Source organism: Cupressus sempervirens, chromosome 8 (genome assembly GCF_028749045.1).
Source record: "Cupressus sempervirens isolate cs-2001-9-10 chromosome 8, ASM2874904v1, whole genome shotgun sequence".
Taxonomy (NCBI): Eukaryota; Viridiplantae; Streptophyta; class Pinopsida; order Cupressales; family Cupressaceae; genus Cupressus; species Cupressus sempervirens.
Genome location: NC_143125.1, coordinates 110638563 through 110665726, shown reverse-complemented (window position 1 = coordinate 110665726; position 27164 = coordinate 110638563). Strand labels below are relative to the sequence as shown.

The following is a 27164-nucleotide window of genomic DNA, read 5'->3' as shown; positions in this document are numbered from 1 at the left end:
TGCTGGGTTGTACCCATCACATTTCGATGCAACCAACCATGGAAGAGAAAAGGCCCCTACTATTCTATGGCCCTACTTTTCGCTAGGGAGTGGTGTGTGTAGAGGCTCCTAGGGGCCCTACCTGCCCTATGATAATATACCTTTGCATCTGGGGGCGTTAGGGGGTGAGGAGGGCCCCACACAATTCTATGGGCCGGCTTGGATCGTCCATGAACACCTGAGATTTCTGCATCAAGGGCACTTTGTTTGCTGGGAACTACTGTTCAACGTGGCCCACCCAGATAGAAAACTATATCGTCCTGCTCACCCCTGCCCAGCTGATTGGTTGGGGGGTGTGTGTGGGCCCTCAATAATTTGGGGCTAGTGCTTGCCTTATCCATTGTTGTTCTTGACCTCACTTCTTCTCCTGTAATTGCCTAGGGGGACTCGAGACCTATCTATCTATTCTATGGGTATGGGCAACCTATATAGTTAAGGCATCTATATGAGTTGGGCTCTATAGATTTCCCTTTCAATGGTGAGTGAGCTGGGCTTAAGTCATTGAATAAAGTGGGCAGCCGCTGCTGAAGCTTGGGCATTTGTGAGCTGTAATTTAATAGGAGAGAGTTGTAGTTCATATAGAGGGCTTTTATCTGATCCAACTCGCTCCCCCAGCTGCTCGGGGATTATATATATATATACACTCATTCCAAGTTTGGCCTTTGGGTCCTTGGGGATTCATGTGGCTTCGTGTCGGTTTCTCTTGGGTCCGCATGGATTAGTTATTGATTCATGTCAGATTGTCTCATGTTTGCATGGATTACTATCAGAGATGGAACCGAGAATCGTAAAAGATGCACTAAGGGCTTGTTTTGCTGCTGGAATAGGAATTGAGCATTGAAATTTGCTATTTTGGATTTGTTATACTTGAATTTGTTATTTTGGTTTTGTTATTCTAGGCTCATTTGGTTTTACAAAACTAATTCTGGATTTGTTATTCTAAATTTCTTCGGTTCAACTAAACTAATTTTGGATTTGTTATTCACTGCCCCATTTAGCCTCATCCAAATTTGGATAGAAGCACATCTAGTTGAATAGGGCATCCAAATCTGTGAACACTATAGCAGCACACACACAAGATCTAAAATGGATGGGGAACGCTACCTAAATATAGTTTTACTATTGAACTTAGTTGAAGGAAATCTTTGATAAAATTCACTTCCTCATCAGACAATGGACATGGATTTCGAGGATGATTTGTTTTCACGGTAAGAATTTAAACTTCAGGAGAAGAAATCGTTCTCATTAAAATTTGAACTCGAGCTTCCGCACTAAGTATTTAATGTTTTAACAAATTAATCTCTATTGTCCAATTCTGTCTTGATAAATTGTTGAACAGTTTAATATTAAATAGAGGTTCAGGGCTCACTAGTTTAGGCATTGCACTATGCAGTGAGTCAGGAAGGAGAAAACTGGAGTCTAGGACAAAGGCAACTCTTGTGTTTCGGACGTGTTTTGCTGAAGCGCAATCGCATTCTAGTGCTGATGAGGCAACTGCCTCTATTGATTCTGCAATAGATTCTATCCTTCCAAAAGTTATTAGATAGGAACTTCAGGGCTGGACAGTGGTATCAGTTGCCCACATGGTACCCACTATTATTGATATCGATATGGTTCAGGCTCTCTCTTAGACGATATGTTTTCAATATTTTCAAAATTTCCCATCCTTTCGTTCTTGTTTGTAATAATACATGTTGATGGGCAACTTGATTGCAGGCATGGTTGTAGAGTACGATAAGCCAACAATGCTTCTGGAAAACAAATCATCCTTGTTTGAGTAAATACTGAAGATAAATTGTGCCAATATTCTATTTATGGATTTGAAAAGTATAAATTTTGAAAAACTAATATTGGAATTGGAATACGTATTGCAATTCCACCTATTTGGGTGGAATCACAAATGCTCATTTTTGAGTCAAAATTGGAATATGTATTCCTATTCTCAATTTCGATTTTGTACACCCAAACAAAGTATTTTAGGTTTTAGGAATTTACAAATGCCTATTTCAGTTTGATTCCTGCTGCCAAATGCGCCCTAAAGGATAATGATTGGATGAATGCAATGAAGGAGGAGATTTATCAGATAGAGAATAACAAGACATGGTCATTGGTACCCAAACCAAGTGACAAGGACATTATAATTACAAAACTGGTTTTTAGGAACAACCTAAGTGAAAATGGAAGTGATAAGAAACAAATCAAGATTAGTTTGCAAAGGTTATGCACAAGAAGGATTAGATTATGGAGAAACTTTTGCATTTGTTGCAAGATTGGAAGTAGTCAAAATACTGTTGGCTTATGTTGCATATAAAGGATTCAAGGTCTATCAAATGGATGTAAAATCGGCTTTTCTAAATGGAATACTTGAAGAGGAAGTCTACATTGAACAACTTAAAAGATTTGTTACTGATAAAGGTAAAGATTTGGTTTGCAGGCTACACAAATAATTGTAAGGATTGAAGCAAGCACGGTGAGCATGGTGTGAAAGCCTACACTCATCTTATTAAGATTGGATTTGAAAGCACAAGCCATAACAATAATGCTTACTTGAAATGTCAAAGTGATGATAGAATATTAATTGCTAAAATCTTTGTTGATGATATCATCTTTGGAGGAAATGAGTGGACCAAGAGTCCGAACGAACACATAGGGTCAAATTTGGAACCTGCACGAATCTGACACGAACCATCTCGCGAATTCAGAGTTGGTATGGACTTGGATCTAGTTCGGGGCTTGAATGCATGAATTTGATAACGAAGACATTTATCCATGGGACTTAGGATTTGAATACATCAATTAATTGTGATAGTACTGCCACAAAATGCTTTATGTCGCTAATATGATGTGTACAAGCATTGTAAATGATCCAACCACTATTGCAATTCATACTTGAGACCAGAGCTTTCTCTTCACTAGTTTCAGTATTGTTGGTAGAGGGATCTTCCTTTACAGCAACAAACACCATTTCCTCATCATTACCATCAAGTATTGTATTCATCACCATCTTCATCTTTAACAATATAGCACAACTTCTTGCTCTTTTCCTTGAAGTTTTTGAATTTCTTCAATCTTTCTTTCTTTTCATCCTTCTTAGTCTTATTAGGACATCTATGTGCAAAATGACCCATCTATCTATATTTCTGGCATGCAGTAGGACTCTTTCCTTTGTATCTTCCTTTGCAATAGGACTCTTTCCTTTGTATCTTCCTTTGCCTTTAGGAAGCCTTTTCACTATTAATATTTCCAGCTTTTCTAACTCTCTTTCCTCAGCCATTAAGCGGTCATAATCATCTAAATTATGTGCAACAAATTTTTGTTTTGATGAATCAAGGTTAAGACTAGCTTGAAATGCAGTTTCCATAGTAGGTTGACTAGAAGTTTGACTGTTATCGTAATTGCTCAATTTCAAATTCAACAAGCCTACCAAGGATTCAATTTTGAGCTCAACAATGGAAAGTGCAAAATATCAGGAAAATCTGGCAAATTGATCACTGGTGAAAAGACAAAAGGTAATCTTTTCAAGCTGAGAACTACATTTGGACATAGTTTAATTGTTAAGGTAGAAGAAAGTTGGTTGTGGCGTAAGAGGCTCTGTCATGTAAAATTTGATAATTTGGTGAAATTGAACAAAAGGAAAAGTGTTAAGAGGTATATTGATATTGACTAAATCAGACAATGCAATTTGCAATGAACGTTTGTTGGGAAAAATGACCAGTTCAAGCTTTAACAACAAGGTATATTCTACAAAAAATATTCTACACTTAGTACACACAAAATTATGTGGTCCTATTGGAATTGAAAGTTGTCATGGTGATAAATTCTTCATTCTATTTTTTGATGACTACTCAAAAATGATTCTTGTTATGTTTCTTAAAGATAAATGAGAAGCTTTTCATATGTTTGAGATGTATAAAGCAAGAATTGAGAAGCAAACATGTAAAACATTGAAATGTCTTAGATTTGATGGCAGAGGTGAGTTTACTTCACACGATTTTAATAAATACTGTGATGATCATGGAATCAAAAGATACTTGGTAGCACCAAGAACACGACAACATAATGAAATCGCTGAAAGAAGGAATAGATCTATTGTGGAATGTTTCAGAACCTTGCTGAAACAGAAAGGAGTTGCACAATTTTTTTTGGAGAGGCGTAAGCACTATTGCTTACATATTGAACATAGTTGATCCTAATGAGGTCATAGACATCAGAAAAGTCAATAATCAGTGGTTCTTTTGCTGCTACCGTAAATTATATGGAAAACTATAACTCGGTCCAAAGTTTACTAGGTCCTTTTATATATTTTGTGGAGGAATGCGAGAGGTCTTTTCAAAGTCCACTAGGTCCTTTGCTTTGCTAGCTGTCAACAATTAATGTTTTGCACAGAATAAAGATAAAAAACAATAAAGAAAAAAAAAGTACATAAGATAGAAGATATTTATTGTAGGAAAACTCTTCAAATTGAAGGGAAAATGCCAACCACACTAGAAAAATACATCTTTTATTGATATAAAAATGTTAAAATGCAATGTTTTCACTTGATGTGTATGTCTAACACACAAAGTGTTCATTTCTCTCTAAGTTACCGATTCGAGTTCAGGTTCGAAGAACCGGTTCGTTGTATGTCAAAATCTTGAAATGGGGTTTGGGTTCGTTAGTATGCACGCGCACACACACACACATATGTATGTATGTATGCATCCTAGAAAAATGTATTAAGATTAGAATGCCAAATAGTATCATAAAAACAACAAAAACACTATATACTTGTACTATTGGCATCAAATTTATTAGTAACACCAAAATATTAAAATAATATCGAGTTAAGTATCATTGTTTAGACTCTTAACAATTAGAACTTTATGCTAAGTTTCAATTATCTAATGGATTATCTAAATATTCATCTTCTTCTTCTTCATCAAAAGCATTAGTTGGTTCACAAACACTAGCAATGTTACTAGGATGAACTGCACTAATAACATTTCTGCTTACCAAGTTGTCCAACACTTGTTACTTTTTCATAGTACAAGGAGCTTGTTTATTTGTAATTAACATCCTATTTGAAAAATGTTATATAAGTAGCTTCACTAGCTTGCAACTCCCTTCACCTATTGAAGATGTTTAATGTTTCAAATATGATTTATCACTATATAAAGCTTCCAATTATTCGGGCAGGGGCCAATATCAACAATTGGATATCAAAATTTTACTGGAAGAAATCTTGAGGGCTAGCTTAATTTGATGTAATAAAATTCAAACTTTAGAAAGTTTTGTTTTTAATGCTAAAAATCTTTATTCAAATTTTGTAATAATTGTTTTGTGCACTAAATTAAAGAATGATCCGAATGGAACTGTACATGGTTCGCACTTGGTCTACGTGGTTCTGCCCTAGTTCGACCTAGGTTTGACCCGAAGGAACCAATTTGGTTGGGTTCAAACCCAAGTGGAACCCAAAAGGGAACCGGGACTAGGACCAAGAATTGGTTCGAAGGGCCAAGGGCAGAACTGTGTAACTAAGATATCTATAGATAGATAGATAGAACTGAGTCTTTTTAATTTCCAAAGACAAGACTCTTTGTTTCCAAACGTATGACTCTTCACATGACACATGTCTCTCCAAATAAAACTATCTCAAATTTTATCATAAATATATTCCCTAGGCGTTGATACAATATTATCTCTATTTCAACATATAACAAAATCAAGGATAAAGATCTCTATCACAGCTACAATAGTCAACACCTACCTATTTCGTTTCACACAATGAATAAAACCATATGTACTCCAATTCCCCTCTCAAATGCAGAAAATGAAATTGATCAAAACTAAACATAATTTTTGAGGTGAAAATTGAGCAAAATAAAATATGATGGTTGAGGTGAAATCGATCAACACCAAAAACAACTTTTTAGGTGAAAAATCGATCAAAACCAAACAAAAGTAGAGACATGGATCAAAGAATACAGAACTCAATTGTTGAGGAAAAACGAGAAAACACAATTGATTTTTTAAAGGGAAAAAGTTATGAAAACCCACTTGACAATTTTTTTGAGGAAAAATTATTGAAACCGTCCCATAAGATGAGCTGATCAGAAGGCATAGGATGCAAACTCCCCATCTGAATGCGGAGAAGCTGAGGCTTTTTGTTGAGACCCTTCCTAGGAAGACTACGTGCCAACTATTTCCTGCGGACTTTCTTCATGTCACCAAATTTTTTTTAATAATTGCACTGAACACTTTTCTCAAGATGCCGAAGGTTGAGCTGAGCCTTTTTCCTGTAGGAGTGAAGGTGTACCTTTGTTCTTGTCTAAAAGTTTGCAATGGGAAGGGCACTTGTTAAATGGAGGCGGACTTGCATGACTTTTAAACTGTTGCTTCCATCCATCCAGTTGCAGAAGTTTGTTGTAGAGAATAGAGTGTCCTGGAAACATTATTAAAAGTGATATTGAGCGTCTCTATGAAGGGCTTGTAGGATTTTGGGTTAGGCTCTTTAGTGTGATTACTAGCATAGCTTCTTCATCTTGCTGCCAGTAGCCTCTAAGTAGGCAAGTAGGTCGTTGATTTTTTGTAAGATGTTTCTGGAGAGATGTGTTCTCATTCATCATAATCATATATTTCAGAAAGTGCGGCTATTGTCGGATGTCCCATAAAGACCCTTCAAGATGTCCCAAATTTCTGTAGCTGTTTTACTGGAAGGCACCAGAGGGAGCTGATCATCTGTAACTAAATGATTGAATAAAGGAAATTTTCCCGATTATGTTCATCCTATTTATCCTGATTTTTCTTACTGTTGTAGGACACGGTTTCCTACCTAAGATCTTTTTAGCACGACAACGACATTCAAATGTTTTCATCGTGCACTGCTTTGAGGAGTTGTAATTGTGACCATTAAACCGCTGATTCCATTCCATCGTAATGTTTGTCATAGATGTTATCATGAAAACAAAGGCTATGGGTCAACCTTGTGAGGCTGGTGGAACACACTGGAAAAAACTGAAACCTGATAAGAAAGCAGACAAGATGAACCGACAAAAAATTCATCGGAAACCCTTATTTTGATTTTTTTTGAAAAAACTCTAATCAAGGTATACATGATAAAAACCCAAATTCAGAAATATATAGGAAACCCTAGCATCTGAAATCGAAAAGAATTGGATTTAGGGTTTCAAACACAAAAAAAAAACAAAAAAATGCATCAACGCCAAGCAAAATGTTGGCTGAGACGGCCCAAAAAATCACAGGACTTTGTTTTGTTTTTCTTGCCTCCTCCCTCCAAAAAACATGGGCAATTTCAGAATAATGCCCACCCAAAAAAGTGCTGGTGAGCAGAAAAAATAATGGACTCAGTCTTTGTTTTTTTGTCAATGTTTGGAATGCTGAAAAATGTGGAATGACTCCTTCAGATCGAGAAACATGGCCTAAAAGAACGGTAATGAAGATAAAATGTCATCCAAAATGAAATCACAGTTTTTTTTTTCTGTGCGCGTTTATCCTTTGTGCACCTGGCACCGAGTACAGGAGTTACGGGTAAGGAGTGTGAAAAAGATGCACAATCTGGAGGATAAATGCAGTGTTGTGACCTACGAAAAATTTCTGATAGGTCGTAGTTCAAAGAATGCCAATGCTTGGTAGAGAGAAAAACCGGCAATTGAAAAAATAAACTGCAGATTGTGGCAAAGAATGCCAATTCTTGGTAGAGAGAAAAAATGGCAATTGAAAAAATAAACTGCAGATTGTGGCTGGATTTTTGAGGCGCGATAGTTACTATTGCTTTTTTTACCTGTGAAAAAACAGAAATACTGACACATACAAATTTGCAGTTAACCCTAGACGGGTCTAAGTCAGGCTGATGATATTCGAAAAATTAATTTTGAATTTTTCCAATAAAATTTGCCTAAAAATATCTACTGCTCTGATACCATGAATTTGTTAAAACCGGATGAGAAATTGTGAATACAATGCTTTACACACACTAATAATAGTGTTGCCTAAAAATAGACTAAATTAAGAAAAACTTAGAAAGACAGCTGAAGTGACCATTAACTAATACCCTAGAAGAACATGCTAAATATAGCAAGAACGTAGGGATACTAAAAATAATCTTATTTATTAGAAGAAAAAATAAAAATAATATATTTGAATATTTTGAATACAAAAGGAAACTTTCTTTATCAACTCTATATTAGCAAAATGTCCATCAAAGGCCCATGACAGTGATAATTACAAATTAACATCTGATTTTCTTTGGCTTCTTTATAAATATTTCTTATCTATTGAATTTTGGCAAAGTTTAGGATCATTTAGTTCAAAGAATGAATTACATAAGGGGTGCACCAATTATTTGCATTATCTGTGTTCGACCTTGCTGCTCTGCATATTTTTGCATTATCTTCGATCACTTGAACAATTGTCTATGAATAACATCTTTATCTTTAGCCAAAAGGTTGGTACAAACTTTCTTGTAGTTTGTCTTTTTGTATCTTTTTGGTGCTTCATTAATTAACTTGCCCATCTTTTGCCAATATGTAGTGTGAACCACAGTAAATGAAATTCCATTTGCATACAACTAATGTGCAATATTCTTATCTGTGTCCTCCTCGAGTTTGCACATTTAACGATTTTTGAAAATGTTCTAAAATTCTCCTTTTTTTGACCAATGGATGTTCCTGAAGGATGCAAAGAGGGCATATTTAGACTTAGAGTTGACCTTTGATTTGATGGTTGAATCTGATCATCAGCTTCATCCTTTTCTTTGTCATATTTTTGGTTCTTCTCAGCTAACAAACCCTTCCTTGGATGAGATTTGGACCAAAGCATACTTGATAGCGTGTACTTTTAGGGCTTGTTTAGTTGCTTGAATTGAGGTGGAATTGGGTGTAAAGTTTCTGCAAATTCCTTGGACTGAGGATAGATTAAATTCTGCCCTCTCTATCTTCTTATAACTTGCTGCAAGTAATTTCAGATTATTGCCTTTAACTGGATTAAAAATGTAAATCAGAATTCTGTGTTTTACTTGTGCATTTCGTATGAAGGCAGTAATGACTAAGGAGCAGACCTGTATTGATCTTGTGTGTCCTTAGACTTCATCCTTACACTCTATAAGTATAGGAGTCAAGAGACATGTCCTTCGAAAGGACATGTCTCCTCCAAAATTATTTGCCTAACACTCTAGAGGTTGGCGACTTTCTAAGGATGATTAAATTTAATAAAAAACATACACAATTAAGTTTAGTTTAGTCTTAAACAAATATCCTAAGGATAGGTGCTGATTTTATAAAGGAAACAATGCAAACAAATTAGTCCTATATTTATCATGCAATCTCAGATTGAATTGATCTGTTCTCAGATCGGTATGCTTTAACAAGTTACAGAATTAACACTCCCTTTTAACTTGATGATCATACTGAGAGATATCATATATAGCAACATCAATAAAGATGAACAAGCAAGATTTGATACTCTATCTATCTGAATCTCCTCAGCATGTGGTATCATAGAACACATGATACAATGTCATATTACTAAGCCTGTAGTATGACAAATCAATGATACTAGTGATAACAGTATTGCAAAGAATACAATGTACAGGATAAATTTGAAGAGTATTTTAATTTCTTCATTTATCCAAGTTGTGACTCATAGATACTGGTATTTCTGTAGCACAACATGATCCTGAGTTTAAGACCTACTAGAATACAGGATAAATCTCGAGAATAATAACATTCTTCCTTTATCCAAATTGTGACTAATTGACATAGCAATTTCAATATCACAATATGATCTTGAACTCATCTAGATCATACAATAGAACTCTACTATTTAGCACATTATCTAAGAGATCGTCATCTCTCATAATGTCTTATATACAAGTGTTCATTATCTCAGAGATTGTCACCTCTTAAATAATTAATACAAATGTTGGAGCCCATAACAGTCAATAGCCTGACAAAATATAATTATTTTATTAATAATTTAAAGAAAACAAATGGATTACTATTCAACCATACCAAGTCTCCTCTTGAAGTGGTCTATCTTTACTCTAGATAGAGGCTTGGTGAGTATGTCTGCTGTTTGATCTGCAGTGGAAATGTATTCTAATTTTACAGAATTCCTATGTACCATATCTCTTACATAATGGTAAGGAATTTCAATATGTTTGGATCTGTCATGAAACATTGGATTCACCGAAAGCTTGATGGAACTCTGATTATCACAATGAATAATCGTAGGATTCATAGCTTGCCCAAATAATTCCACAGGTAACTTCCTTAGCCAAATTGCTTCTCGAGAGGCCATTGCTGCTGTAATGTCTTTGGCTTTTGTGGAGCTTTGAGCTACTGAAGATTGCTTTCTGCATATTCAAGATATCATTGCTGATCCTAAACTGAAACAACATCTTGAAGTACTTTTCCAGTCTTTAACACTTCCACCCCAATCTGAGTCCGTGAATCCATGTAAATCTAAGCCAACCTTCTCATATTTGAGTCCAAAATTAAGAGTGCCTTGTAAGCATCTCATAATGTGTTTAACTGCAACTAGTTGAATCTCCTTTGGCTCACACATAAACTGGCTTAAGGCATTAACAACATAGCAAATATCAGGCTTTGTATTTACTAAGTACATAAGGAACCCAATCATCTGTCTGTAGAGAGTAGAATCTATGGAAGGTGATTCTGCAATCGCTTCTTTAAGTTTATGTAGATTAGTCTCCATTGGAGAAGACATAGATTTGCAATTCCACATTCCAGATCTCTTCAAAATGTGTGATGTATACTTCCTTTGATTAAGTATGATACTGTCATAATTCTGCCGTACTTCCAACCGTAGGAAGTAATGAAGGAGTCCCAAGTCTTTCATCTCGAATTCTCTAATTAGATCTTTCTTGCACTGATCTATAAGATGATCATCACCTGTTATTAATAAATCATCAACATACAGTATCAGAATTACCATATCATCTTTATCTCTTTTATAATATAAATTTGGATCGGCTTCATTCTTGGAGAATCCTAAGCCGGTGAGATACTTATCAATTCTTTCATACCAAGCCCTTGGAGCCTATTTAAGCCCATAGAGAGCTTTCTTGAGCCTGCAAACAAAAATGTTAGGATAATGAGTTTCAAATCCTTCAGGTTGCTCCAGATATGCTTCTTATGTAATCTTTCCATTTAGGAATGCTGTTTTTACATCCATTTGATGTACTTTCCATCCCTTTGATGCAGCAATTGCTAAGATTGCTCTTACGAAGGTATATCTGGCAACAAGAGAAAAAGGTTCTTCATAATCAATCCCTTACTTTTTGAGAAAATCCTCTGGCTACAAATCTAGCTTTATACTTCTCAATGCTACCGTCAGTAGCATGCTTTATTTTAAATATACATTTGGAAGAAACAACATATTTTCTTTTAGGTCTTGGAACAAATTCCCAAACATCATTTTTCATAATAGATTGGTATTCTTCTGTCATAGCTTTTTTCCAAGTTGTATGTTTAATAGCATTAGAAAGATTGGTTGGTTCTGTTTTAGATAAAATCACTCATGGTTGCTGTATAACTAGAGAATCTTTTAGGTCTTTTGCTTTCTTTGACTGTTCCAAAAGGTGCAACAAAGTCTTGAGCTGCCTCAACTGTTTTTATGGCCCAAAATGGTCTTTTATTTGAATTTTGAGTTTCTTCAAGAGTCAGATTTTGAATTTCATCTTCAATTTCTTCAAAGTTCTCCCTCTGGGACCCAAATTCACTATTTCTTTCAGAACTAGGTAAAGGAGAAGGTTCTTCAGAACTTAGGGCTCTTTTGAATGCTAGGTCTTCTTCAAAAATTACATCCCCACTATGTTCAATACTTTTCTGTCCAGGTATGAAAATCCTATATGCCTTAGATGTTCCGCTACACCCTACAAAAATACCTTTCCTCCTAGAGTGTTCTAAGCTGGTTCTCTTTTCTTTTGGAGCATGGATATATACAGGGCACTCAAAAATTCTAAGATGACTTATATTAGGTTTGACCTTAGTAAATACTTCTTCAAGAGTTTTATCTCTAAGGTAAGAATGCGGGCTTCTATTTTCAATATAAACAACAGTACAAGACGCTTATGCCCAAAGGTAATATTCTAGATTTTGATCAAAAATCATAGCTCTAGCAGCTTCTATAATTGTTCTATTCTTTATTTTTGCTACTCTGTTTTGTTCTAGATTATAAGGAACGGTGTACTCTCTCTTAATCCCTGATTCTTTGCAAAACCTCTTAAACAAGTTTGAGGTATATTCCCCTCCGTTATCAGTTCTAAGAGGTTCTAATCTTATGTCCTGAAAAGTTTTTAGTTAATGATTTGAATACTTTAAATCTCTTTAGGATTTCTTCTGATTTTTTGCATTTTAAGAAGTCAATCCATGTTTTCTTAAAGAAATCATCTATGGACAAAATATAATACCAGAATCCTCCAAGAGAAGGAACAAACATAGGTCCACATAAATCTGAATGAATTAATTCTAATACATTATTTGTTTTTCTAGTGCTATCATGAAATGGACTTTTGGTGTTCTCACCCAGAGTGCACCCTTTGCATATGTTTGAGTGGTCTTTATTTAGTTTAGGTAACCCAGTAACCATCTTTTCCATAGTTGCTAAGGTTTTGAAATTTAGATGCCCTAATTTTCTGTGCCATATTTCATTTATGTCTACAGCTTCATGAATTAAGGCTTGAATAGGTCGATTAGATTTTATATTCAATTCATACAAATATCCTTTTCTTTGACCAATCAACTTAGCTTTCTTGATTGAGGAGTTCTTTGCCCAAGTTAATACTTTGCCATCCACAAATGCAACATTATGCCCATCATCTTCAAGTGCTGTAATTGAGATTAGATTTCTTTTAATCACTAGTACATAGAGTACACCTTTGAGAAGAAGAGAATTTCTTGATTTTAGTTTTAGGGTGCAATTTCCAATTCCTTCAACGGAATTTGCTAAATTATCACCAATGGTAACTTCACCGTTAACTTTTTTTGATAAAGAGTCTAGTGTTTCTTTGTATCTCATTATATGTCTAGAAGATCCACTATTAATTACCCATGCTTTACTTGAAATTTCATTTGATAGTGAGGAGTACAATACATGATTTTTAGGATCATAGATATCTTCTTCCCTAGTAACATTTGTACAGTTTGCTTGTTGTTTAGAATTTTAAGGACAATTAGATTTGTAGTGTCCAAATTTTTCACATTTGAAACACTTTATTTTGGATAGATCTTTCGGTAGATCTTTTTTGGGTTTTCCATTCTTTTGATTTCCTTTTTTCTTCTTGAAATGTTTCTTCTTGCCCTTATAGGAGTGTGTATTAAGAACATGAAGTTCTTCATCTTTTGTTTTCAGTTTCCCTCTTTTCTTTAGTTTTCTGGATTCTTCTTGAAGACAATCGTTCTTAAGTTTGTTGAAGTTAGGAAGATTTCTCTGACACTTATTTCTTGTGTAAAAGTCTCCCACGAATCTGGTAATCCATCTATAGCCATTAGTGTTAATTTTGTGTCACTAATAATGGTTCCTATACTTGACAGTTTATCTCTAATGTTGGCAACTTTTAGGAAGTAAGAATTCATTGGTTCGCCTTTTTTTTTATCTGAATGTGATTTAGTTGCCTTTTTAGTGCGAGAACCCTAGTTGCATCGTTGACCTCATATGCATTTCGTAATGCTTTTATCATATCAAATGCAGTTTGATGTTTTGTAAGCATGGGTACAATATCATTTTTTACTCCATTTAATATGATTTGAATGAGTTTTCTATTTCCTCTACTCCAGATAGATTTATGAGGTTCAATTGGAGGTTGTTTGAATGCTCTATCAACAAGTTGTTTTACATTATTCTCTTCAAGAATCATCATGATTCTGAATTTCCAGGCATCAAAGTGTTCTTTACCATCAAACCTGACCTTGGGTCTGATTGTGTATGCCATTGAAGATAGGAGATAGTTGCTAGATATATATGAAGTCTGATTACTGAATTTTGCAGAGCCTAGGTTTGACTACTAGAGCTCTAATACCATGGAAAGTTTTTGCAAATTCCTTGGACTGAATATAGATTAAATTCTACCCTCTTTATCTTCTTATAACTTGCTGTGAGTAATTTCAGATTATTGCCTTTAACTGGATTAGAAATGTAAATCAGAATTCTGTGTTTTACTTCTGCAATTCATATGAAGGCAGTGATTAAGGAGCAGGCTTGTATTGATCTTGTGCGTCCTTAGACTTCATTCTTACCGTCTATAAGTATAGGAGTCAAGGGACATGTCCTTAGAAAGGACATGCCTCTTCCAAAATTATTTGCTTAAACCCTCTAGAAGTCGGCAACTTTCTAAGGATGATAAAGTTTAATCACAAACATACACAATTATGTTTAGTTTAGTCTTAAACAAACATCCTAAGGATAGGCGCTGATTTTATAAAGGAAACGATGCAAACAACTTAGTCCTATATTTATCATGCAATCTCAGATCGAATTGATCTGTTCTCAGATCAGTATGCTTTAACACTTTAGCAAGTTACAGAATTAACATTGGGAAATGCAAATATCCGAATTCCCAAATTCACATTTTGTTTCCAAAGAGTAAAAATGGAATTGAAATTTCTAGGTTCAATTTTTATCCAAAATGAGCATACCTATCTTCCACATGAAAAGGTGGAATTGGAAAACCAATTCCAATTTCATTTTTTATAAACAAAATTTTATAATTCTTTTTGGTCCATGCCTTTTTTTACCCTAAAAATCTTCAATGAACTAGAAGAGCTGTCTAGAATGAGATGATGTAGGGTGTGGTTGGGAGTGAGGTCTCAATTGTCTAGTATTCGCATTGTGGCGGGGCAGGTGTTCTTACCGAGCTCATTTATCCATTTCTCTATGCTCTCCCTCTCATAGGTGACACCCGTGCACGCAGTTACGGGATCTTGCATGATTCGCATGTATATTGTGCACACAAAGTACGAAGGGATTTCAACCTCTTCATCTATTCTCACTGCAACTATATATTTACGTATACCTGGTTTTCCTTTTATGGTTGTGGAATATTTGGGGAATGAATTACATTTGTGTATACTTCTTTAACAAGCAAAAGCATAAGAGAGGAAGTTGTTCTGGTGTTTGCAGCGTTATTGTTTGGTGCATGAAAGCCAATCCGCTTGCCCCTTATAGACAGAGTCATGCCCCTCATTGCAAAGAAGTGGACGTTGCTGAAAAGTCAAATATTGCTTGGAGTATAACACCTGGCATAACTTACCTATTCAACGGTTGCTCCACATTGCTTATAGTAAGGTTTTAGGCTGCCCACTAAGCTTCTTAGCTTTGGAATCTTAACATGAAACGTCATGGACGCAGGTCAATAAAACTGCAAGGTCAGCTGCAGATTCAAACCAAATAAAGAAAATGATCTTCCCACTCATCTTCCATGTGAACCACACGGTTCCAGTTATATTCCAAAACTATATTCTGGATGTGGAAATTCCATAATTTGCTAATTCCAGTATAATAGAATATCAGCATTCTGCAATTCTAGCAACCAAACATATTAAAGTTTTTAACTAAGAAAAATTTGTTTTTCTTTGATGTTCTTAGAAATTTGGATTACATCTTTAGAAATGAGTAAAATTTTCCCTTTCTTTTCTTTTGCTTGTGTGTATGATGGACATGAATGCATTTACTTGGGAAATGGTGCTTACTTGGACTTTTTGTTGAATTGCATAGGAGGCATTTGATTCTGAGCTTAAGTTGCGAACCGATAAGGCTTTCTCCAAAGTTTCAATCATTTTAAAAAAATCTGAAGAGCAGTCAGGCATGATAGAGTCCCTTCAGGGAACTGTAAGTTTTAGGTCACAATCAAAATTTGAGATTACTAGGTTAGAACAACAGTTCTCCGTTTCTTTACCAGTAGAAGGTGTGTTTTGAATATATGATAGTTTTGTTGTGCTGTATTTTTCTGTTTTGGATAGCATGCTCTCTAATAGTATTTTGAAACAGTTGGGAATGTATAGAAGGCTCTATGAGGAGGAACTAAAAAATCGTTCTTTCTTCCAGTATCCTACTGTGGATTTGCCTGGTTTGTAAATTAACGATACTTTTGTTTTTTATCATATAATTTTGTCGGATGCAAAGCAGAACCCATTGAACAATACAGCTATTCCGTGAATGAGTTGGATTTGCTTGTTTGATTGTTCAGAAAATTATCTTTTGACAAAAAATTGGATGCTTTTCTTGCAGTTGATGGGAAGAAAGACCTGAGAAGGCTTGTAGAAATTTCTCAGGTATAGTGAATCTTTTGTGCACAATGGGTTATGAATATGGAATATGGCAATGCATCAAGATAATTTTGTGTTTACATCTGAAAAGCCTGTCTTTTTCTGAAAATATATTGCAGGAAACAGCTCAGAAGACACATGAGCAAGCCATGGAACGCATTAGATGTCTTGAAGAAGATATAAAGTCTGCAAAGTATTTATTCTAATCCTTTGTTATAATGAAGTAGGAAATTTATAATCTTTGCTTTTATGGGGATTTCATTGTTTTACATATGTATTCTGTTCCTGTTTTGCTTTCTTCAGCAGAATTATGTATGCTTTTTCTTAAACTCACTGTATTCAATTGGATTAGCTGGTCCTACAGATAAATTGCAGAACTCGATTTGTGATTTGAGATAAGGAATTAATGAATGAAGAGTTTTAATGATTTCTGTGAGACTGGTCAGTCTAAGGGGCCATGGATCACAGCCTTAAACTAATTCCATCCTCCTTTCCATGTCCAATCTCTGCTATGAATCTTGACAGTCAAACTAGCAGTCTGATTAATCTTATCCTCGTCAAGTAAACTGTGCATGTTATCAGCCTTCAAAAGATGATTTTGTACTGAGCCCCTGGATGCCCTCAAAAAATTAATTGGAAAATCATCTCGCATATCTGTTGACCATTATTGTGTGAGAATCTCTCGTCATATTGCCTGTTGAGGGGAAATGTTTTTAGGTGTATGCTGCTTCACAGAATCTACTCCCAAGTTTGTTCATGATATCAAAACTGAGATGGTACAAACATTTTACATCATATATAGCACCTCTCTTAAGCTTCCATTAAAGTTGCTTGGTTGCTAGCTTGTTAGTAACAAAAATGACCTCTATATTTATCATGTAGGTGATCCTGACAATGAAATTTAAAAATACAAGTTAGCTTGTGAGTACCGTGAAGGCATTGAAGGTTTGCTAGTTCAAGAACATTAAAATATCTGATCAAGACTTGTTGCATTATTGCATGATGTATTTTAGTTGTGATTAAGCGCTTTTAACATGCTATATATGCATGTTTAATTTGCTTTAAGGGCTGAAACTGTGCTCTGTTAACACCTGGATTTCATTTTTGAATTTTTGAAAATATTATTTCTTATAAGTATCAAGTACTTGTTAATGTGAGGCATTATTCTTACGCTGGCAACCAGAGGTATTTTTTACATGTAGGTCACTTGGCAAGATCTATGCTCAATGTTGGTCTTGAGATCAAATCCCAAGTGATGCAAATTAACATTAATAGTGTATAGAGCATCCTTTTTTTGGTCTACACAATGTGTACTCATAAATTAATATTAACATCTAGCTTCTCCACAAGTCAAAAATGACAACTTTGTTTTACCTTGTATGTTGTCCTGTCAATTGTACGCTAAATTTAAATATCTTGGTTATAATGTTAGAGGTATTGAAAGTATATTAAGTTTACTTCATTAGTTTGAGATTTTATCATTTTTGGCATAAAGTATTCCTCTTGTGCTTGGGCTCTTGTCAAATGCTATCTCATGCATGCTCGGTTTGGTTTAAGGATTGCAAATGCAATTTGTTCGGGTCTGTTGATGTGTTTTACTCAAAGTGTGCTGATTTAAGTGACTTGTCTTTAATTGCAGTGGCTTGTATCTAGGAATTCTAGATCCAAATGTAGTTAATTGTAACAAAATAGTGTTTTAACAATGGAAGCAGGGTGATAAAATAATATTTCTTTAGACAAATGTACGTTTTTAGTCCAGTTTTTTAAAATCTTTAATATACTTTTGTATTTTCTATTAAGAGGTCTTTACTCTTTGACTAGACATGAAGCATATACGCTACGCTCTGAGCGTGACAGACTCATTTTGGAATCAAATTACGCTCGTGAAAGGCTAGACTCATTTATGAAGGATTCTGAAAATCAAGTAAATATGTATTTGTTAATTTTGTTGTGTTTGTATTAAACAACAAGGCTTGTGTTTCATATGACATTTATTTCTTATAATTAATGATTTTTTTTTGTGCTAAATTACCAGAGAAATGAAATGAATGCTGTTCTAGCGAGGAATGTTGAATTCTCTCAACTTATAACAGAGTATCAGCGAAGGTTACGAGAAAGTTCTCAGAACGCTCAGGCATCTGAAGAACTTACTCGAAAGCTTTCTGTAGAGGTATGAAGCAATTGTTGGGGACTGAAATCATGCTTTCTAAGTTTTCTGATGTAATATGAAGTATGATACTTTTGCACAGGTTTCTGTCTTGGAACACGAAAAAAATATTCTTGTCAATGCAGAGAAGAGGGTATCTGAAGAAGTAGTTGAATTGTCAAAAAGAGTTTATGAGTTACAGGTAATGGTTATTGAACTTTTTTTATCATGATATATTCTTTTTGGGTTTGATTAGTTATTTTTTAATATATTGTTATTTACCAGGCAACTTTAGATACGATACACAATGTAGAGGAGGTTCATGAGGTATGTTACTGCTGAATTTAATAATACTGCCGTAAAGTGACTTCCTGTGTATTTTGCTTTTATTTGAAATCTTTACAAACCTATATTTTTCAGTGCAAATGTTTTGAATTTTTTTTGTTTGTATTCCAGTGTTTCCTTCTTATTTTTTTATTGCAAAACTAATATTTGTTTTTGTTACAAATTGTTGACAATTCTATTCCAATGTACAGAGTTCGAGAGTAGAAGAAAGAAAGAGATTAGAAGATAAGTTGAATTCTTTGCAGGTAATAATCAGGTTTCACCTGGTACACTTATAAAGGTTCATTATTGTATATCAAATTTCTTGGCTCAATGGAAACTCTTTAAAGGTGTGAAATTGAGAGTTGAGCTTCAAGTGTGTTTTTAAAAGGTTAGCTGTTATACAATGTTTGTTTTCCTCGTTGGGTTACAATTTATCAATATCCCGTTTCTCATTTTAACCGCCTTTTTAAAGCAGTTGTGAAATGTGTAGTAATGCAGGGTACCTGGTGTATTTGCATGATGAAGTGAACTGAATGATTATCATAACTTTAAAATTATGATTTCCCTTGCTTTGCAAAAATACTGTTTGCATAGATGTTATTAATAACTTAGTAAGCTATGATTATTTTAATCTTGTACATACCTTATTATGTCTTTCTTTATTTGAATCGAGAAAACTTTTCTCAACTTTCCACTTATTTTTAAAAACCTTGGCCATAAGTAGGTTGTTCGATTATTTCAATTGTCATATTTGTATATTCTAAACATTATTATTAGCTTTGCCTAAAGTAACTGAGATGTCATTCTAAATGTAGAGAGAGTGGGTAGAAGGAAAAGAAGAGCTGCAGTTAGAGAGAGAACATGTTCGCAATCTTACAATTGAAAAAGAGCAAACTTTAAAACAAGCATTGTCACAAATTGAATCGACGAGCAAGGACTTGGCCAATGCCTTAAAGACAGTATCTTCAGCAGAAGCAAGGGCATTGATTGCCGAGGTCTTTATTAGTTTTGACACCTTTGCATGGAAATTATATTGTTTATTGTTTTAACGATTGGATAACTTATTTGCAAGTTTTATTACAGGCCCGGTGTTCTGATCTGGAGGCAACGTTAAAGAAGGTTGAAGATAAGGTGTGCTTTTGGCTGCTTATTTTGTGTTTACATGGAAACATTCTATTTGATCTTATTTATTGCATTTATCATTTTGATTTACTCTTTTCTTTTTCTCTCTTCTGTGCATTGTGTTTGTTAGTGATAGATATGGTATCGAGGTTTAGAGATATATTTTGAATTGCAATTACTAATACGACTTCTTATGTCATTTATTGGGACATTGAATAGTCTTTATCTAATTTATCTTTAGTCTTGGTGGTTGAGCGCACTTGTGTGGTCATTCTTTTAGCACTAGTTTGAAGTTTGGATAACCACTGCATAATCCTTTTTTGGTATGCTTTAAAACTATAATATGAGGCAAAATTGATCATTCTTCCAGCTGACAGGTCTGCACTATTAGAGGCACATAGTTAACATCATGGATTATGTTGAAGATTTAAACCAGAACTAAGAGAAACAGAAAAACAACAAAAAAATGATGATCGCAAAGACACAGAAATATACCCTAGGAAAGGCCTCGAACAGTCAAACTTGAAAGTTGAGGGCGAAAAACCCAGCACAAAATATCACTTTATTAATAATGAATCATTGGAAGACTGATAGCCAGTTGTCCAAAAGCTATAACAAACTGCAACAATGATAACATTCTTCTGTGAAAAAATGAATATCTTTAGACAATAAAATATATTCTTATATCATCACACAGAAGCTTGAACCGGCAATGAATACATTTCCAGTACTTAATGATCCATTTCCTACTTTATGGACTCTTCATTATTGGACTCTTCACTGTCCAGACAGTGAAGAGACTGCTGTAACACTTGAAATGTCCGCTGTTATGGGATGGTGACATGTCATCATAATGGCTCTTTAATGTGTTCAAACATCTCCCAATACAAGGATTGCCATCGATGTGACTGGCTGACTGTGTTGTAATGACACACGGAGAAGGAGAAACAGCATCACGTGACCAAGACCACTATCTCAGATATGGGAGGAAGATATCTCTCGTAGCTATATAATCAACGAATTACAGCATCATCAACATTTACTTCTCGAAATTTGGAAATTATGCCCTCGTCACTGAATTGCATTCCCCTGTTATTAATATGGATTAGACCATTATCAATATCAAACTACTATGCCTTTTATTTGGAGGGCAGAATTATCATCAACATTTTTTTTGAATTGCAAGCCTGAATAAATAATAAGTGAATTGAATAGTGAAGCATCTCCAGCCATATTACAAGAATTAGTATAAAGGATTAATTAAAGAAATGATGTTGGCATTGCCAAAGCTGTCACCATTGCTATTTTGTTGAGGACACCTCTGCAACGTATTTTTGCTTGAATCGCCTCTGATTACAGCACTTCTTGTGACCAATGCTCTATGATGATTATATTCACTTGATAGCATAGCAATGATGCTCCAAGTCAGATTGGACACATCAGGGAAATGTTAGGCAGAGACTTGTAAAATTACGGAAGTGTTAATGTTAATTTTTTCACTTAGCAAAATATCATTTTGATATATTCTAAATCAGGATAAAAAATACTAATCTAAAAATTTATAATACTTAGTATAAATCTAACGATGTATAATTAATAATAATAATATAAAAAAGAAATTAATTAAGAATAATAAATGATAATATAATACAATTAAAGGATAAAGTGTCAATACTATAGAAGGACCAGAAACTTTTTATAAGAAACATAATATCTCCCAATCAATGATTAAGAAGGAAAAAATTATTGATAAAGACAGCGATTGAGGAACAATTGATGGAGAAAAGAATTTCCATAAAATCTGTAATTAATTAATCAATGGCAAGTTGGCCCTAACGGGAAATATATATAATGAACATTACATAAACAATATACAGTGTATCGCACTCCAAATAATGATATGATTGCCAGATATGTCTCTGTCAGCTGTTAACGCAGAATGCGAATCCATATATCATTGTTAAGCACAGATTAACAATCGTTGACTGCGATTCTCCAAACACTCGAATAGCAATTGTTCAATACTTGACCGATCGCAGGGGTGTCTTTTATGCACATCAATCTGGAATATACGCTGTATGAATATCTTAGTGATTATGTATGAATATTCATATATGAGATATATGCACGTTTACTGTGGCTGATGATGAATATTCTTCTGGGAACCGTCTACTCTTTCATTAGTCTTGCCACCAGGATATTGGTTAGCTTCTAACTATGATCCCTCAAATTTTTGGATAACATGACTGGTTGCCAAAAGAATAGATATAATGAATCAAGCTCGAACATACATCAACAAAGATCAGTATTGGTAATTAAGTAAGAAAGAGGTAATCACTAATCATAATCAAATGCTAAGGGGTGTGATTAGCACAAAGGTAAGGATGTGATACTTAATAGACACGAGTTTTGTCTCTTGGGATGTAGTCTGTTATATCTAATTGCAAGATCTATGAAGAGGGAGATATTTATTTCAAGACAGGGAGGTATTAGGGAATAAGACAATAAAATATATGTTGAGGAAAGGAGGATGGATTATAATTATAATTGGTATTGATCATATTGAAGATGAAGGATTGCAAAATATATTGCTGTAATCATGGTGGACAGCAGATTGTATTACTTTCAAATTAGGAGCATTAATGAAAAAGGATAATATAAAAAGAGTACAATATTCATTACAAAGATAGCTAAAACAATGCATAAAGATATATAAAGGTATATAGAAATAACTATATAAGGTATTTCTATACATGAATATATAAAAGTATATGAAGATATATAGAGATGTTTGTATACATATATAATGGAATTAGGATTGTATTTATGATATATTATGTATGACAATTATATGTTTTAATCCAATTCCTTAAACACCCTCTAATTTCGTTAAGAGGATAGATTGGCTTGTCAGGGATGGAGTAATACCATGGTGGAGGAATTTTCCAAGATAAGGATAAACATAAATATCACTTAAGGAAGTAGCCCCAAAATAGGAAATTCATATATGTGCCACAATTCCTTTGAGGGAGCTTATTTGCTGGTTCCAAGCAGAATGTAAACTCAAGTTAGGAAGAATAGGGTAAAGCAGTTAAATTCTCTTTAGGGGATATTGCATGGAACAAGAGAATGGAGTTAGGTACAAAGTAGTTGAACTTAGTCTTAATCAATGTTGTACGTTTACTAAATTATTAATTACAAATGCTAATAGATTTATTTAGATGTCTCACTACTTAAATTCATGTATATAGCCAATGAATTGGTTGTTACAAATTATCATCCACAGAAAATATATAACTAACCGTCAGTAAATGTATACTATTGATGGAACGAGAGAATAAAACAGGTACAAAATAGTCAACTCCTCTTTAATCATTCTTGTACATTTACTAAATTAGTAATTACAAATGCCAATAGATTTTTTAGACATTTCAGTGCCAATATTCATGCATATAGCCAATGTTTTGGTGGTTACAAAATTTTATCGAAGAAATAAGAATTTACAAATTAATGTCACAAGTATAACTGCACGAGTAAGTTAGGAGGATAATGAAGTAACGTCATTTAGAAAAATACTAATGAAGTATACATAGTGGAGTCACCATAGTTATATTGCACTGGACGTCAGGATGGGGGCACGGGTTTCCAAGCAAGGGGGACAAAGGGGCCTCAATTTGGGGATGGTGTGGGGACGTGATCTGTATATAATGTATGCTATGTATGTGGTACTATAATGCTAGTTATGAAAAAATACATAACAATATAAGATGTAAATATGTAAAATACTAATTACTAAAATATAGATACTTGAACGTTGCATTAAACATTAAAATACTCAAATGATCAAATGGAAGATTTCTAGAACTTCTATTATGTAAATATTAAATAATAATAGTTGTAGATATCGAAAGTATGAGTATCTATCAGAAAGATGATTTACATTGAACCATAGTTTAAAAATTCGGTATCGGCAATATCTTGGCTGACCCAAAAATTGTGAAAATATCGGAATCGGCAAAAACTCAGCAAATTATTCGGCAATAAATCGGCACATTTATCAAACATTTGAAAATATACAATTTCTTAAATATTCTTAAAAATGCATACATACACACTACATTTGTAGAACATATAATGATTTGAGATATCTACCATATATGAAGCAAAGTTTTGAGTTAAACAATAATTCATAATTTCATAGCAATTAAAACTTAGTAGATTAACATAGTAATAGAATCATAAACCGAAAAACAAATATAACTGTATAACATCAAAATATAAATAAGTTCAATACATATAGCAATCAAACTCCATGAAAGTTTGAAATAACAACTTCTGAATACATATTAAGTTCAAGTTTCAGTATCAATAAAAACTAAAAGTAGCAATTATAAATTGCGTCTACGAGTAAAACTCAAAAAAGATCGCTGCTGCTGGGTGAGTGGTGTTGAAGTAGTTGCCGTAGCAACATCCTCGACAGGTGCCCTAGTAGGTGCCTCACGCTCCACAGAAGCCTTTGATGGATGACCAAGCTCAGGTTCCACCTCACGTGCTGCCACATCTGCATCCCAGTCATCTGCCTCCATCTCAAACTCAGCTAGCTACTCATCTGTCAATAAAGGTTCGCCCATATCCTCATCTGCACCCTCACCATTAGGAGGAGCAATCCAATCTGCTGAATATGGATCAATGTCATCCAAGTCTAGTGCTACATATGAAGCTTGCCCTTTCACCTTATTCTCGTGCAAGAGAAGGTTGTACTTCACATAGACCAAGTCATTTAGGCGTTCTTGGGTCAACCTATTATGTTTCTTTGTGTGTATGTCTTGAAAAGTACTCCAATTTCTCTCGCAGCCAGAAGCACTACAATGCTGCAATAAAATTCGGATGGCAAGCTGTCGAAGATTAGGCATTGTGGCACCATAATCTTCCCACCACAGATCTACAAGGTTTAAAAAAATCATTTATGATGCGATAAAACTTCCAATAAACTTCACAAGCGAAATAAATGGTATGATAAAATTAAACGCAAGTTCTTTTTTACCTGGCTGCAAGGTGTATCTCCTATGCTTGCAATCAGGAGAAGAAAATAATGGCCCCTCTTCCCTCTTGTAGCTCTGCAACTCATCAAGTATGACGTCTCGGAGGTCTGTATCAGCAAGCAAACTTCGAATACATGTGTCCAAGCCAATTTGAACCTCTGCATCTGCTTTAAAAGTGTTGGAGAAATAGTACTTGGGGTTCAAGTAGTAGGCAGCTGCATGAATGTGTTGGTAGAGTTGTAGGTTCCACCTACAATCAATGATGTTCCATATGTGTCTATATTTGGTCTCATTTGACCTATACAAGTGCTGAATGCCCTCTTTTGCGCTATCCATAGCCTCATATAGAAACCCCATGGGGTTTTTATCCCCATCCACAATTCGTTGAACCTTCACCAACGACTCTAATACCTGGACATAATAAGAAATACAAAATCAGCCAATGAAAATATTTCAAAATTAAATTCTAAATCATCAATTAAGATTTGAAAACTTACTTTGAGGGTCTCCTCCATTAGCTTTTCAAAGCTACCATCAAACACGATCCTCACAATCTTCTCTGCTTCAGGCTTCTTGGCACAAGGACTCTCTAACCATTTCTTATCAAGAAACATGCGCCTAAGGTCTAACAATGTCTCTGATATGCTTTGCAAATTTAGAAAATTAGTAGCAAAGCGTGTGATCCCTGCTTGTACAAGATCCTTACCACTAGTGTGCTCTCTCGTAAGACTCAAAACCCATGTATGATTTTAGATGTACTTCGCAATATTCCTTCCATCTTCAACCACCTTCTCCACCCAGCTCAATTTCCCTAGATCCTTAAGAAGCAAGTCGAGACAATGGGTAGCACAAGGGCTCCAAAACAATGTGGGATGTCTCTCCATTAGAAGTCTATTGGCTGCCACATACGCAGTTGCATTATCAGTCAGAATTTGGATGACATTAGCCACTCCCACTTCTATTACCACCTCATCCAACATGTTACACAAATTTTCTGCATTTTTCACTTGATCAGAGGTATCAACTGATTTTAGAAATACCAACTGCCCCCCTGAAGCAACTAGAAAGTTGATGAGCGTCCTATTCCTACCATCAGTCCACCCATCAGAGATAATAGTGCAACCTTTCTATTCCCAAACTCTTCTTTGCTCTTCCACAAGCTGATGAATGTTTCTTACTTCGTCATCTAACAACGGCCCACTCACCTCATAGGGAGTTGGGGACTTGAACCCCTTACCAGACAAAGAAATGGAAGTTACCACTTGATCCCAATATGGACTGCATAAAGCATTGAAGGAAAGATTATTCCATACCCAAAATCTCATAATTGCCACTTTTGTCTTTTCGTGCATCTCTTTGTTCCATGCAGTACCTAGTAAGTTGGGTCGAGCACCATGAGTGTTACGTGGAACCCAAAAATCTGCTAAAGACCCACTCACACTTCCCGATCCCTGTATTCGAGGCCCAATAGAAGAAGAACTTTCTCCACTTGTTTGTGATCCTGTAGAACTAAAAGTCTCCATTGGGGCTGCCATGGCCTCGAATATCCTCTTTTTTGCTGCCTTACTTTGTGCATATTGTTGAAGGCTTGCCATAGCCTCTCTTGTAGCCTCTTCTGGACACTCTAGACACGGTGTAATATCATTGCATGGAATCTTTGCAAGATGATATTTCAATCGGCTTATGCCTGAAGTCATGCATTTAAAGCAATGGATACATTGGATATCTCCTTTGTTTGCTCTTGGGATACCATGTTTCCATAAAGGGTCCTTTGCTCTGCCACCAATCATCCTGTTACAAGAATGAAAAATCAAATATTAGATTAGTTTGAGAGCAAACACAATTTGTAGCAATTTTTAAAATAGTATGAATCTATAAAGCACAAATCACATTTAAATAATGTCCTTATTTAAATTTAGATTTCATATTTTATCTTGTATTTGCTAATTTTTTTAAAATTTAACAGTTTACAATTTTACATTACAGCTATTAATATTTAATATTTAATAAAATAGTGAAATAGTAAAATATACTGAATACTAAATAGTAAAGTCGAATACTTATATATAATAATAAAACAATATTACTATAAAAGTTAAATTTATAGTAATATTGTTTTATTATTATAAATAAGTTATTGTTTTATAATTTTATTATTATATATTATTATTATATATAATTTTAAGTTTTATAATTTATTAATTT

The 27164-nt window shown here is 34.5% G+C and overlaps 1 protein-coding gene across 1 annotated transcript in view; it reads left to right on the top strand.

The window, feature by feature from the left end:
* NUA (nuclear pore anchor) overlaps positions 1 to 27164 on the top strand; it is a 158605-nt gene that overhangs the window by 51090 nt on the left and 80351 nt on the right. The window contains exons 17-27 of the mRNA XM_089796895.1: positions 15772 to 15885; positions 16045 to 16123; positions 16285 to 16328; positions 16442 to 16515; positions 18144 to 18246; positions 18358 to 18492; positions 18572 to 18670; positions 18754 to 18795; positions 19005 to 19058; positions 19611 to 19790; positions 19879 to 19926. Of these exons, the coding sequence (XP_089653021.1) occupies positions 15772 to 15885; positions 16045 to 16123; positions 16285 to 16328; positions 16442 to 16515; positions 18144 to 18246; positions 18358 to 18492; positions 18572 to 18670; positions 18754 to 18795; positions 19005 to 19058; positions 19611 to 19790; positions 19879 to 19926 (972 nt within the window). The remainder of the gene's footprint in view (positions 1 to 15771; positions 15886 to 16044; positions 16124 to 16284; positions 16329 to 16441; positions 16516 to 18143; positions 18247 to 18357; positions 18493 to 18571; positions 18671 to 18753; positions 18796 to 19004; positions 19059 to 19610; positions 19791 to 19878; positions 19927 to 27164) is intronic.